A 15,908-nucleotide genomic window follows, 5' to 3' on the forward strand; every position below is an offset into this window, starting at 1 on the left:
CCAGCCCGTCGTTCATCTGCCGTCAATTCACATACCTTTGTGCGATTGTCTGTTTAAAAAAACACAAAGTGGGATTTTCCATAAATTCAGGAAATCTTTGGCTAAACTGTTCCTCGGCCGCTGCTGATGACACAAGAAATTTCTCAGCTGCATGATGGAAAATTAAGGTTTTTGTGCAATCAGTGGCTGAACTGGACACATTGGAGAAAATCACTCCAAGGGGGTTTATGAACTTAATAAGCGAGTTTCATCTTGCACTGTTGTTTCCATGACAAGAGTGAGGTTAAAGAATAGGAAGTGCTTTGACCTCTATGGTCTGCGCCTGGAGGCAGCCTTTACACTGGAGCTCGGTGGCATTAATTGCTTGTAGGAGCTCGGTGTCGAGAAAGCCCTTGATGTGATGGATGAACGAAGGATGCAGAGCAGCACTCTGGGCCCTGATTGTGTTTCTCCTCAGTCACCACATTGCCAATACAAACCTGGACAGGCAAAGACAAACAGGAAAAAGGCCAACGAGTCACTCTCCCTCTCAAAAGACCAGCAGTAGTTACATTTAGCTTGTTAGCCTTGAAGGGGGGTGGGGGGGTGCATGCTGCATTACACAAACTTTTTTTCTTATCTGCCAAACACATCAATATTGTTTATGTTCAACTCAGTGATTTTCACTAATAGTAATTGTCAGTGGCAATCATAAACATGGCTGTTTTCCAAACAGTCACATTTGCAGTAGTTTTGTTCGTGGGCCAAATCCATTTAGTGTGTAAACAGGAACTCAAACCATCCTTCATCCACTTGCATGCGTGAAGTTGAGACTTCAAACCCCCTTCACCTTCTGGCCCCTCCCTGTCAAGGTCGAAAACAGTCCAATATTCTGCTTTGCATCTCTCATCATTTCTCAGTACATCATTAAAATTGTTGATGTTTATGTGATTGTTTTCTGTTATATGGGGCTGGAGGAACAGTTCAGTGTTCTAATATTGCATTTGATCTGGAGCTCTTCAAACGTCTTCCCATAAATCCTGAAATGCAAATCATAGACCCGGAGGATTGCTGTGGTGCCTTGAGGTCTGAGTGCAGTTTTGATGGGGTGAAATTCAAAAGAATAATCATGGTTTTGGGGAATGAAAACTGAAACCGTAGCCAAGCAGGATCCTCTCTGAAGTGCTTCCGTATGCCTCCTGAGTCAGACGGCCTATGATTTCATTATTCAGCCAGTACAATATGTGTTCAGAATTCATATCGTTCCTTTTATTATCCATTCAAATCCGCCTCATTAAGTCAGCCTCTCCCTGTGCTGCTAAAATTGTTTAAGTGAAGCTCAAAAGTGCCTTGTTTAATTTCAAGCTTCATCCACAACAATAAAATACTGTTATTGTGCCCCCCAGGCCTGCTCCCGAAATAGCAGAAGTGTCTGCTTTAATAGCACAGATCACCATGAGTGTCTTTGAAAATAGATCTCGTCTGCTCCTCTGCAGTTTGGCTGACCACAACAACTAGCTTAAACTGAATGTGGGTTCTGATCCATATGGAGCCAAAATTTGACATGTATGCTGCTTGACTCCAAATGTCTGTCTGGTTATGATATACAATGTGTCTGCAAGTATAAGGCACAAAACAGACATGAAGAAATGTGGAACATTTTTACTCTTTTTCTTGATAGACAAAAAAGGATAATGTGATAAAGCTGGACTTTTAATTTGAAATAAGACTCGTCACATTTTGAAAATGTGTTCCCCCAGTTTTAAAAAGAAACATATAGAAGCATATAGACTTAATCTTTGTTATATATAGCCATGCAGATTGTTGTGGTTTGTTTTTGTTTTGAGATGTCTAACAATGAAAAACTGGACTTGACAAACTTGATGAAACTCAAAACCTAAAATGATTTTAAACAACCACAGGGTCCATGTTGCAGAAAGATTTCAGTTGTTGAAAAATTATCATTGGATTCTTCATTGCTCCCAACTATTAAATTCTAAATGCTTATTCTCATCTTCAAGCGATGCATGTTGGAGAATGTGTTGACAGAATGTGGAAAATGATGTGGGATCATTTGTGGTTTTGAAAAGATGATACGTTATCAAATACTCAAGTATGCGCCCAAAATATGCATATGCATTGAAATATGGAACTCGACGACCAATATCTTATTAAAATCCTTGAACCAAGAAGAAGGCAATCTCGACATGTCTGGGAATTCAACCATCAGAGTTCATTGAAACAAAGACAAAAATCCTCATCAGAAGAGAACTATTTGAAAAAAACCCAACTAATTATTTAGAGAATGTCAGAGTTATGAATGCGTGCAAATACAGTACAAGAGAAAACATGGTGGGGAATAAACCGACAGAAGAAGCTAACACAGTGTAACAGCAGAGATTGGTGAAGGGCCAGGGGACAGAGAAAGCTGGGGCTCACTCCCTCTTGTGTCCTTTATGAACGCACATGGCAGATGACCAGTTGTTGACAGCCCTGAAAGAAGTCGTCTGATTGTTTTTGGACAGTGTAGCATCAGAAAATGTGTCTCTTGCTGTCAGTCTGGCCAAAGCCACATCTCAAGCAGCTCTCGGCCTCTGCAGCATTCCAGTACTATTGTGAATAATCATAGGGGTGTGTGATGAGCACCAGAACTTCTTTCTTCTGAAACCTGGCTTACGCACGGCGCCCGGGAGGAAGGAAGCGGACGTTTACTTTTTTTCTACTGAGAGACTTAAAGAAAGATGACAGCTGACAGATGCATCGCTCTTGGTGGCCACTGGTGCTGTTTGAGGACTCGGAGTGGATCGGAGGGTGATGCTCATCAACCACTTGTCATTATCTCCTTCACAGAATACAGCTGAGCCAGGTCTGGAGGCTGTGCAGCATGTCATTTGGCTTCGAGAAAATGAGAAACTGTGTCCTTCATTTTCACACCCCCCACGTCTTTTATCGTATGGCTGCTCTTCTGCTTGAGAACTTGGGTCTTTCTGTAAAGGCTTTCATGGTGGGCGGGTCATCGGGACCATACGAGTTCCCATGGGAATGGTAGATCTGCCCGCTGCTCCAGAAAGGTGATGTACGTCAGCCATTTCGATTCCCCGCTTTACCGCTGCAAGGCTCTCACATGACATGACCCACAGTTAATTTGGATTCCTGAAACCCCAAAGCCAGCACTTTATTCTTTCTTTGTGTTTTATGTTCTTTTTTTCTTCTGTGGAGCTGCTACTGAGTGGCGGAGCTTTATCAGCCCTGCTTGCCTGCTGGGGAGATAAAAAACCTGCAGTGCTGGGTCTAATGAGTCCAGCTTGTTGATTTATTCCACCTCGAGATCCAAGTCCTGCATGTCTCCCTCCAAGTCTGCTCCCTTTATTCTTCTCCTCACTGGTTAGGTAAGTGCAGTGGTGCGGGGCGGAGTAGATAAAGTCGTTATTTTTTGTAGAGACATTTTCTGTTTCTCTCAACATTTACACTGACCACTCTCACCAGCTGGCAGCCTCGGACTGTGGAAGAAGAGGGCTTTGTGATTGAGGGCGGCCTGCTGAGCATGCTCTAAACACACCCACAGTGCTTCAGGGGAGAGGAGCTGGGAAAGGAGAGGCCTGGGGGAACACAGAGGCCTCAAAACAGCAGCCAGTGACCCGGCCTGTTGCTAACACTTTACATTATCGCCCCAACACCATTACAATGCACAAGAGACGGAAAGATCCCAGTCACAGGCTTGGACACTTCCAAGTAGAACCTACTGTAGAAAAAAAAAGTGTTATAAATGTTAAAGAACAAGAGGGGGGCTTGGCTGTTACAGAAATAGGGGCCTGCTGTACAAAGTCAACCAAAGAAAGCTCTGTAAATTGCGTGTGTCATTATTGAGCAGGGAGGCAGAAAAAGAAAGAGTGCTGGGGTTTGAGGTTTGACAGACTTCTGTAATGTGTGGGGCACCTCAACATCTAAAAGCAAAGCCAAATAAACCAGGCATTGGTGCCAAACGTACAACTGGTTTTCAAAAAAAAGGCTTCATGCATTATTCAAAGATAAAAGCGCACATAACATGTCAGAAGAGAAAGAATAATAAACTCCCTGCAGGAGGAGGCCCAAGCGCAGCAGAGAAAGGCCGTCAGTTGTCTCATGTGTGTGTATGTGTTCAAAGACAGCGGAAGATTGATGAGGCTGTCATCTTTGGTGGTATAGTGGTATCATGGTAACAGTGTAATAGTTTAATGTTTGAGTAGAGATGATTTGAAGATGGGGAAATAATGGCTGTCAGATGGGAATGTGATAACGTCCAACAGGTGTCCATTTCCTTTCATTAGATAGGTATTCTTGCCTTTGAAATTCATTAGTGTGAATTAAGGACCTGAATTCTGTATAAAAACAAGTCTTTAAACCTAAATGTTCTGGAGAGCATTTCCTGAAATTGTGTCTCAGTAGCAAGCATACTGGACATTGTTAAAACAATAAATACACAGTTGTGGTTGTGGGTTTTCTCTAAATTTAGGCTACATTTACTAATTATTCGGTCACTTCACTTGGGAACATTGGATCAAGAAATAAACACAAGTAAACACGGTCAGATTATACATTTTTGTCAATCAATCAATTAAATACAGTTTAAACATACATTTAAACTACATACGTTTTTGCTATTGCCGTATAGCATTGTTAGCATTTACAGCGGTACTTATTCATCCTACAGATCATTATGCAAAGTGGTATAATGAGAGAGCTAGCTGGTAAGCATGCTACTGTGATGGATATTGATGGGTTGATGTGTTGATGAGAAGAAGTGATCACCGCTGACACGTCTTTTCTTGCATTCAAAAAAAAAGGGTTTATTACAAGAAAGAACAATGTCACAAAAATGCAGAATCCGGGAGCATCTCTGGTGCCAATGTGAGATCTCTCAGTCTCAGCCCAAAGTACTGTCCTTATATACGTTTTCTAACCTCCAAAATCCCACCTTTTCCAAACAGAAGAATGTACCAAGCCAAATGATCCATGAATTAAGACAACACCCAACCCCTAGATTTTACCCTCTGACCAGGCTATCAACCCTTAGACTAATACCCAGGGGGCAAAGCAAAAAAACGGACACGGAGCGTTGTAAAAGGTTTGACACCAGAAATGATATCTAGGAACTTCAAGGATTAAAACCTGGGTGGACAACCCGGTCAACCAGCTGCTGGAAAGATACAGGGGGCTAAAACCCCGTTTTGGGGTCATTTTGCTGGCAAAATGATGTAAATGCAAATATTTAGGTACTACAATGGCATAAATAGTCATACAACTATAACATTTGGCAGAGAGTATCTTGACACATAGGGGGAGGCATGAAAAAAAGATTCTGGGGTTTGTTGCAACTCAATTTTAAGATATCTCCCTCAACATCCCAAAAAAGACCAAAAAAAGTACTGTTCGCCTGACAAATTCTCATGAAAATTATTATTTTTCAGCACTTTATGGAGAATATCTATGCTTAACATGTATATAGAAAATTTCCTTAATTCATAAGCTTCCATTTGAAACCAAGCTAGCCTTTCTATCTCAAAAGCCCCACTTGCTGTGGCCAACGGTCTTCTCTATCTATCTGTTCACTTTGGGGAGACCAGAAATAGAATGGTTTCTGATCAGTTAACATGCAGTTTTTCACAATAGGTGTTGCATTGTTTGGAGGCAGCCTGTAGCTTTCCAGTAGCTAGTAGAAAGGCTATCTTGGACTCAAATGGAAGCTTATGAATTAAGGAAATTTTATATATATATGTTAAGCATAGATATTCTCCATAAAGTGCTGAAAAATAATAATTTTCATGAGAATTTGTCAGGCGAACAGTACTTTTTTTGGTCTTTTTTGGGATGTTGAGGGTGATATCTTAAAATTGAGTTGCAACAAACCCCAGAATCTTTTTTTCATGCCTCCCCCTATGTGTCAAGATACTCTCTGCCAAGTTTTATAGTTGTATGACTATTTATGCCATTGTAGTACCTAAATATTTGCATTTACATCATTTCGCCAGCAAAATGACCCCAGAAAGGGGTTTTGGCCCCCTGTAGCTTTCCAGCAGCTAGTTGACCGGGTTGTCCACCCAGGTTTTAATCCTTGAAGTTCCTAGATATCATTTCTGGTGTCAAACCTTTTACAACGCTCCGTGTCCGTTTTTCAAAAAACTGGGATTTTGCCCCCTGGGTATAATGATGTATGGATCTAAAACATGGGTTCACAGAAAACAGACAACAGACAGAAAACAAAGGTTTTGCAGAGTACAACATTCTAAAAGAAGATAATATACTCAAGATAACATTCTCAAACAAGATATGAGGATAATATACTCAAAATAAGAGGATAATATTCACTATTTTAAGAAAAGAAGAAGAGAATTGACAGAAATACTAACAAAACAAGAGTTAACACTAACAGCACTTGTCATCACTTTGAAACAGCTCCTTGTGTGTAAAGGGGTTTGATAATAAACTGTTGTCTGAATGCATACACAACACCGGCTATGTACTGTAGCAATAGCAAAACCTTATACTGTATATAGCACCTTTAAAGACCTTCAGAATAACAAATAAATGTCAAAAATACATGGCAAGTGTGGCAGCTAACTCCCTATTTCATCATTTTCTTATATAAAACCCTTGGTTAGTGATGCTTCATGGTTCAATAAAAGCTCAGCATTGGTACAAGGAGCCTGCAACTTATCAAGTTTCAGTGGGAGTTTTTGTGTGTAATGATTCTGGCACCACCAAAAGTGAAATTATGAAAAGTGCCTGTGTAATTTGGTGAAATCGTGGGCATAAAAATCTCATTTAAAGATATTAAATATCAGGGAAAACATCACTTACTGGCAGCATCAATTCAGAGTGCCAGTTAAATCATTCTGAGTGCTATAATCATCCAATTCTACTTAATGAGATGGAGTCTCTTTCTGACATCCATCCAAATCACAGGTGAGAAAAATATTCGTTGTGGGTGTTTTTTGGTTTCTTTTACCCATGACATCAGCTGCCAAATGATCCATGATATTCCATGATACAGTTCATCCCACCAGTTAAAATCAGCCAGTGTGCTTTCTGGTTGTATGACATTGTGGAAAATATTAGTGCTGAGATGCTGCACTTCAGTTTCAATACATTTCAGTACAGAAATTGTCGGTTATGAACAGTGGATGCCAACCCCTCTATTTATCTAAAATCCCATGTTTGGAATGAAAATTGCTGCCATGCTAGAGTCACTGTTGTCTCCTCTACTCTGCAAAGTCAGAAGCAGTTGTATTCCACTACCTCTTGTGTTTTCCATACACTCGCTAAGGCCAACTACTTTTTTTTCTTCTTTTTTTTGCCATGAAGTGAAATCAAATTGCAAAGGTTTTTTTTCCCCCTGTCTCGTTAAACAGGCTTCCTCGTTTAAGTTTCCAGCCTGTGTTCTCTCTGGGGTCTTTACCTGGTAAACAGCAGAAACATCTAAATCGGTGGAAAATGTGCCTCATGGTGTTGGGGAACAAAGGTATTAAACATTACAAGCACATCATCTGGAGACCCCAGACTGAACAATAATGAAATGTGAAGTAAATATGGGTCTAATGAGAGGGACGAGGGACTGATAAACAGAAGAGAGGGAGATTTTTTGTGGTATTTGAAATGCAGACATTGTGCACAATCAGAAGAAAGAGTCACAGTGAATGTTGGTGCACCCACATTTCTAGGCTTATATCTGATGTCTTAGTAATAACACAAACAAATCCAAACAACCTGCAGATTTCCAGCACGGGTTTATCTTTGTCCAAGAGAAGCAGAAATTAGCATGCTGCACCCTCTCTGCATGCATGCATGTCACTGTCTATTAGTATGTACAAGTCTTGGTGCCTGGGAGGGTGGAGGAAAAGGATGTCGGGGAAAGCCCTGGTGAGGTGTTTCCTCATGGAATCCCCCTCCAAACGTCGCTCACTCGTTGGAGTTTCCAGCCACTTGAGAGAAAAACACTGTTATTTTAATACACACGCTGCTCAGTCACATAGCTGCACACATGAATGCAAACGCGCCAAACCATACACAACCTTTTTTATGATGAACAAACAAGGTATTAATGTTCTCTAATATTCTCAATTTTGTCTTGGCTTGTACAGGATTCTGGCTCAACACAGACCAGAAGAGTGTCTACGTAGACCAGACTGTTAAATTGTTTGCTCTCCACAGTAAAGCAGTGTGATAGGAGAATACTGTGAAAATAAAAAAAAGAGTAACGGCCTCCTTATGTGTTTTACAGCCCCTGTTATAAGGTCACAGGCACAGAGTGGTCACGGCTCGGTAATAGTTGCATGGCTACGGTTGATTTCAAGGGTCTGATTGATGCTCTCCAATAATGATCTCCTTGTCCCATGCTGTGAGGTTCACTAATTGTTAAACAGACTGAAATATGGGTTTGTACTTTAGCAACGGCATGACGGGCTTTTGACCCAGGGCCATCTGTTAGTTTTAGCAAAAGTGTAAGACTTGCCTGAGACTGTTGGCATCACAGGATTTCTACATTTGTATGTTTTTCTTTGCAAATATCACAGAAGCTCTTACCCATGATTGCATGGACACCAAAAGGGACTATGTCTTTCTAAGAGTCACTGCGTCTTCTTTCACTACCAGAAAGCGGTGCTTTGACGAGCTGAAAGAAATTTGATTGATCATGTATGTGGGTGGAAAGAAGAAAATGATGAATTTATCAAAGTGTTTTTGGCTGTCAACTTGTAGCTTCCTTGACGTGTGTGGGAAAATGTCAGGAAGTTAGGGTGAGGTCACACTCACGCACCCACCCAAGCACACACACACACACACACACAAAATAAAACATTAAAATACACAATTTTGTGCGCAAGAATGTACAATGATTAATGGCCATTCATACAGTCTTTAAGTACCTGATAAATGATGCTTTGAATAGGAATTAATGATCTCTGCTGTCCTTGCATACGTGCACATAAATGGCAATTTGCATGTGTAATGCCTCATGTGAGAATGAAGATATCTAGCTGTCAACAAACACCCTGGGTATTGTGGACGCTTTTGTCTTCCCCTGCTTGCCGTCTCGCTTCACAACATCAGAAATAAAAAGGGAGATGCCACTCTCCAGCACAGATTTGCATGCGACAGCTTCAAAGTAAACATGTTTTCTAATTCTATTCTACCTCCAAACCTGTCAGCGCTGCTCTGTGCACACATCCCACAAGGACATTTATGCAACAGAGCTACCTGCACACTCAGTCCTGGTACAAACTCATGAAAAACACACAGATTACAATGGCAACCTGTGCTCCAAGATATACACATCTCTATCTTCACCAGCCTCTGGCACGGTCCTGCTGCCCTCTCTTTGTGCTCTAAACAACATCTTCCCGTCTTTAAAGAATGCCTCTGATGGGCCTCTTTGACATGCATTGTTTGTGCAGGAGAATTTAGACCCTCAGCCCCTGGCCTTGGCCCTCATCTGCAATCCAACTATAGGCAGGGTTGCCACTGTGACTAATGCCTCATAGACCTGCTGCTCTGAGTGTGTGCGTGGTTGCATGTCTGTGCGTGTGCATGTGTGAGTGTGCGTGTCAGCGAAAGAGAGAAAGTGTGACTAATGCCTACAGAATGGTATTTATACATTAGGGGGCCATTAGTAGTTTAGGCTCCTGGGTGGAACAGCAGGGAGGGAGACAGGCATTGTCGTGGCCCCCGTCACCCCTATCATAGGCAGCTTCACACAGGCAGCGTTCCTGCGGCACACAGCCATTTTTAGGATGTTAGAGAAACAAACAACAGCTGCCTGTGCACTGGAGAATGTTAAATAAACATGCTATCTAGGAAGGGTATCTTTATCAATAATATGAACTTGCTCTCACTCACTCACTTATCTCTTGCCTCTTTTTCAAATACTAGCCTGATTCAGCATAGTTGATTTTGCCTGAATGCTTGCTGTGTTTTTTTTTTTAACACACATTTTAATTTTCATATTAGGCTACTGAAGTCAGATACATCTTGCTTTAATACATCTTTCATGAAATATGGAGGAAATATGATAAAACCCTGTAGGTGGTGTGCTATTGTTTGAACCAACTATCTGCTATGAGCAATTTTCTCCTGCTAGTGTGTTGTAAGTTATGATTTAGCTAACTAAAGTAAGGTAGCTGATAGCGTTCATTTCCAGTGTTGACTTGTCATTTCCTTTTCACATGGCTGTGGTGGTTTAGTTAGCCTTTTACTTTTTTGATATTACCTTATAAAACACGTTTGATTTTACTCAGGAATTGAACATGTGGTTGTGTGTATTTTGAGCAAGGCTATGTGGTATTGGTAGGTTAAAGTTATGAAGAACTTAAGAACAATTTATGTGTATTTTTCTTGTTTATTTCCACTTATGTTACAACATTTCAGGGAGGGAAACATTGTAGTTTACACTCAACAACATTTATTTTACAGTTTGAGTTAAACAAGTAAAACACTGTAACATCTCAGTTCACTGAAGCATATGCCTGTATTACGCTATGTTCTCATTCACCCTGAAGACTCAATTTTTTTTTTTTAATTATTTGACCCCAAATAATGAGTTAAATGATTTTGGTTATCAATGTTAACATTCACATGCTGGATCTATATTGTAAAAATATTCAATAATAAATCCAATGCATTTCAAATGGAGGATACATATTCTAAAAAAATATAAATCCAATGTATTTCTAGATGTGTTTTTAAATGGCTGTAGCAACAGGTTCCAATTGGGTTTTTGAAGGTAAATAAACTTGTTTCTCTGTGTTTTTATGAATTTCTCTGTTTGGGCCTTTTGAAACAGATCCAATTTTACAGCTTACATTCATTTATATCATGTTTATACTCATTGTTAATGCCATTATGACAAGACATTCCGGAATTGTCATCATCATAGCAGAGAATCTTGAAGTAAACTATCACTATTGTGGCAGAACACAGTCACAGTAGTACGTTAGTGGTAGAGTAGGAGAGATAGATTACGTTTCAGTCCAAGTTTGACTTCGACAGAGCATTTTAAGATGATTCGCCTGTGTTCCTGCATCTCAGAGGTTTGTTTTCTAGACAAATTACACATTTTCTGTCATTTCTTTACAATGTATTTACCTTGTCAATGGTAAACGGTGAAACAATTCCAACTTCGCAATTCTCACTGCTCTAGTTTATATTAGCTGTGAAGATATATTATGTTTCAATTAACACTTTTTTTTTTTTTTTTATCCGTACAGCGTTCGGTTTCTGTTATAGATACGGTGGGAAATGAGAGAAATAACATCCACCGCTCTTGGGCAAGGTAAGGAAGTTCATACCTAAGAAACAGTTTTCCTTTGCTTCAGTTACATAGACAAGTTAATCATCCTTCTTATTCGGTGTTTTGGATAATTTTACAATTTTAAAGAAATTGTGTGTGTAAAGTGTCTCAAGACACAAGCATTTATCCTGTTGGTAGAGTTGTAGACACCTGACCTGGACTCATGACTCTGATTCATCAGAATCGTGATTGAGTTGTAATTGGTTCAGATGTTTTACTGTATGGTATACCCTAAAGACATTTTTCAGCAGTGTACATACTGGTCTACTCACTATTATTTTTCTTTTGTCACTCAGGCCTTTTAGGAGAAACAAAGGTAAGACCACTCTTCCTGGCTACATATCTGTATTCCTTCGGCTCCTTTGTTAGCTTGGAGACTAAGTACCTCAGAGAATTTCACAAGATGTTGAAATTAAAACTTTTTATCCTGCCAGTGTTAATGCAAGACTGTATTTGCTCTTTGCCAGAAACTGATTCATCTGTTCAAATGTTGCCCCAGCCAATCATTAAATTCAGTCAAATAACAATATTTGTTTCTCTCTTTTACCAGTGTCCCCCCTTCAGATAGCACAACCAGAAAGAAAGGAAAGCCAAAATGGTGGGAAAGAAAGGTATGTGTGTTTGACACATAGTGAAGGGCTCAATGTGAACATGTGAAGAGGTTTATTAATTGATTAGTGTTTCTGTAGTGCATGATTTAACACAGTGTTGAATGAAAAAAAAAAAGTTTTTGTTTTAAGTATTGAAGATCATCATAGCTTTGCTATTTAATGTTAAACCAATCAGTTATTTGTGTAGGAACAATGAAAATTGCTGTATTTAATAAATGTATTTCACATGTATACTATTAATGCAGTCAAAAATGCAAGTTGTACTCATCCTGAAAAACATAAAATCTGTTCTAGTAAATATTATGCTGAATTTGGTCTGCAATCTATGACACTAATAAAAACAAAAAACCAACTGTGTTCCTCTTGATCTCCAGAGTTGCCACTCCTATCGCCATTGCAAAGGCAGATAATCAAAGAACACCATGGTGGTGTCGCCTCCTTGGTGGACTCTCGGTATGTTTGACTGTTTAATTTGCTTCATATTAAACAAATGTATATAGTAAGAATTGCATTTGAACATCTGTGTTATCAACAATATGTTATTTGACATACTTTATCCTAAATACTGTTTTGTCCCCTACAGACAAAGATAGATAATTCCAAAAATGAGAAACAAAGGTAAGACTACTCTTCCTGGCTACATATCTGCATTCCTTCAGCTTGTTTGTTAGCTAGGACACTCAGAATACTCTTTAGATGTGGCTCCAGCCAATCATTAAATTCAGTCAGATGACAATAATTTTTTCTCTCTTTTACCAGTGTCTCCCCTTCAGATGGCAAAACCAAAACGAATGGAAAGCCAAAATGGTGGGAAAGAAAGGTATGTGTGTTTGACACATAGTGAAGGGCTCAATGTGAACCTGTGAAGAGGTTTATTAATTGATTAGTGTTTCTGTAGTGCATGATTTAACCACAGTGTTTGTTTACCTCAACAGAAAAAATGTAGAGTTTCGCCCATACTTATAGAAGAGACCCCACGAGAAAACACACCTATGAGGAAGACCCCACGAGAAAACATACCTATGAGGAAGACCCCACAGGAAAACACACCTATGAGGAAGACCCCACAGGAAAACACACCTATGAAGAAGACCCCACAAGAAAACACACCTATGAAGAAGACCCCACAGGAAAACACACCTATGAAGAAGACCCCACAAGAAAACAGGGTGGTTGAATGTAAAAGCCAAAAGGAGAAAAGGGAAAAACCAAATATCAGTAGCGTTCCTCAAGCTCAGCCCAAACTGCCATCCAACCAGACACATAGACTTCAGCACATCAGCTGTCTTGGGTAAGTACATCTGGATGTCCATTCACACACAAGAAAACAAATCTAACAGACATCAAAGTCAAATCAAAGTCAGACAGTTAAAGGACATTAACTCCAGTTTGTGAACACATCATTGAATCATTTATGATACTGACTGTTTGACTTGTTCTGTTTGTGTGTCAGATTCCCAAACCCAGCACAGATCTGTTACATGAACTCCTGCCTCCAAAGCCTCCTCACACTGGACGACTTCACTGGTGACATCATTCAGCAGGAGCAGGTTTTGAGATTGAGCCCTGATGCTGCAATCCTTAGGTACAGCACCCTTCTGACAGAAATACTTATTTTATCCTCAAGTTGTAGCCTGAGCACCAAAGTGTTTGTTAAAGTCATGGACTATGCCTCTAACTCATCCCTTTGCCTCTCTCCAGATCATTATTAGACATTCAAAGGTCCCACTTCTCCGGTGAGGCCTTCGTTAAACTCCGACTTCTGTCTGCGTTCAAGAAGGCAGTGGCTTGTAATGACCCAGAATTTAAAAATCTTGACCAGAAAGTGAGTAAACAGGTTTCATGGTTTGTTTGTTTTAAACATCTTCCTGATAGTTTCTGCTTAATCATTTAAACCCCTCTTTCCATTTGTGTGTATGCATATTTACAGGACGCTCATGAGTTTTTGACATCCGTGCTGAACCAGATCAGATGGTTGACCTCCGATCTCCAGGTGTTGGGTCTTAGCATTGACCGGATCTATCGCTGTCCAGTGGAGAACAACTTTGTATTTAAAATGCACAACATCAGGAAGTGCAAGAGGTAAACTAGGCAGTTGCACACAGTTCATTTTGGTGAACTGAACATTAACTACTGGTGAATATTCCACTGACAATTCTGCTACATAATAACCATATTATCTGTTCAATTTGTAGGTGTCATACAATGTCTACCAGGGAGGAGGATTACACTAACCTGTCCCTGGACTTGCTTTATGGTTATGGAACTGTACAAGACATGTTAGAAAATTATCTTGGGGTAAGAAACAACTCTCTATTCGCATTAGAAAACCACTATTATAACAAGAAATAATATAGAAAACACAACATTTTTCAATCTTGCTATAATTGCTTGCATAAGTATGTGTATGGATATGTAAATGGTATAGTGTTGTACACCCAAATCATGTGTAGAAGTGAACTTATGTTGGTTTTGTGCTGTTCTGCAGGAGAGGGCATTGAAGTTCAACTGTGAGTGTGGTGGTACAACATCAGGCCAGCACTCATCATTTGTCAATCTTCCAAGGTAAGTGACATCAAATCCATCACATCCCATGACCGTAGTGCACGATAATAGTGTTGGTTCGCCCATCGGTATGAGTAATCATGAAATGTTTATGGTGGAAAAATACCAATCGGACTATGTTATAACATTACATTAATCTGTCTGTCACCTGGTGCTCATGTCTCTTCTGTCTGTCTGTCTGTCTGTCCACAGAGTGCTGGTCTTACACCTCAAGCGGTTTAGCTATTCATCAGGCTTCGACGTCATGAAGAACCATGACAGTGTGGTCCTGTCCAGAGACCTGGTTGTGCCGTCTAATCAGGTACAGAAACACTAAATGACCCGATAACAAACAATGCCAACAGAGTGGGTTTATATAAGTAAATGTTTGGAGATGTGTGGACTAACTCTGATAAATTGTGTTTCTTCTCAGGGTGGTAGTTGCTACAGTTTGGTCAGCACCATCAACCATATCGGTAACACTACAAGATCAGGTATGATAATCTGTTGTTTTCCTTAAGCTCACACAGAATCTAAGAAATAATCATACCTTCATAACACCCAAAGCAACCCACTTAATGACGTTTGTCCTCCCGCTAGGACATTACACCTGTGATGCGGTGGATCCTGATGTGGGACGAACTGATGTAACCGACCGCTGGTTCACATATAGTGATAATCTGGTTAATGAAACAAGCGGAGCCTCTGTTTGCAACCAGCGAGAGCAGACATCCTACATTCTGTTTTACAAAAGACAAGTAAGTCAACTGTCCCATGTCCGCTCATGTCAAACACATCAGATGATGCAGTAGAGATGAAATTACAAATTACATTTGAGAAGAAGGATTTAGAAATACACTTATATTCTTTTTCTGTGTGTTTCTATTCTCAGGACTAGACAGCCGGACACCTCCATGAACGAAAACCATGAACGAAAACCATTTGCACTTCTCGTCTGCAGCTGACCAGGTGACAGACCGCACTGTAGAGGTGATGTTCATTTGGTGAGTAGAGCCACAAATGGATCAGAGTCATTCAGCTGCATTGTTTAGACTTGACATCACATGTTCGAAAGTGTATTTCTCTGGAAACCTCTGCCATTGTCTCCTACCACGGTAAAGATACGTTTGTGGTAATGTTAATGTTGTGTGATGAAACAACCGAAACTGCTGTGTTGCCACCTCTCAAACGAACAACAAGCAACAAGCAAGTCCCACTGCCAGGATAACATCCACCATCCCTTCGGAGGAGGGGCCCCCAGAGAGCCTGGTTCCTCCCAAGGTTTCTCTCTCTTACAGGGAGTTTTTCCTTGCCACTGTCGCCCAAAAAGCACAAATCACAGCTCCTTTGAGCAGTGATTCAAATTCTAATTGGACTTTAGGTTTAGGTGCATGGCTTGCTCTCTGGGGGAGAAGAAACAATGGGGCCAACTAGGTAGGACGAAACAACATGAA

The 15,908-nt window shown here is 40.3% G+C and overlaps 1 protein-coding gene across 1 annotated transcript; it reads left to right on the forward strand.

Moving 5' to 3' along the window:
• The first annotated feature begins 10,535 nt into the window (after positions 1-10,535).
• Positions 10,536-15,514, forward strand: LOC146973523 (ubiquitin carboxyl-terminal hydrolase 12-like). The gene is made up of 16 exons (XM_085799011.1): positions 10,536-11,039; positions 11,217-11,281; positions 11,850-11,910; positions 12,285-12,363; positions 12,494-12,528; positions 12,670-12,730; positions 12,846-13,201; positions 13,364-13,495; positions 13,612-13,735; positions 13,841-13,992; positions 14,106-14,208; positions 14,399-14,475; positions 14,668-14,776; positions 14,888-14,948; positions 15,055-15,212; positions 15,347-15,514. Exons 2-16 carry the CDS (start codon positions 11,248-11,250, stop codon positions 15,350-15,352), a joined length of 1,548 nt encoding a protein of 515 aa, XP_085655137.1. The 5' UTR covers positions 10,536-11,039; positions 11,217-11,247; the 3' UTR covers positions 15,353-15,514.
• The last annotated feature ends 394 nt before the right edge of the window (positions 15,515-15,908 follow it).

The sequence above is a fragment of the Trachurus japonicus genome, chromosome 15, assembly GCF_045865225.1.
Source record: "Trachurus japonicus isolate A0001 chromosome 15, Traja_1.0".
Classification (NCBI taxonomy): Eukaryota; Metazoa; Chordata; class Actinopteri; order Carangiformes; family Carangidae; genus Trachurus; species Trachurus japonicus.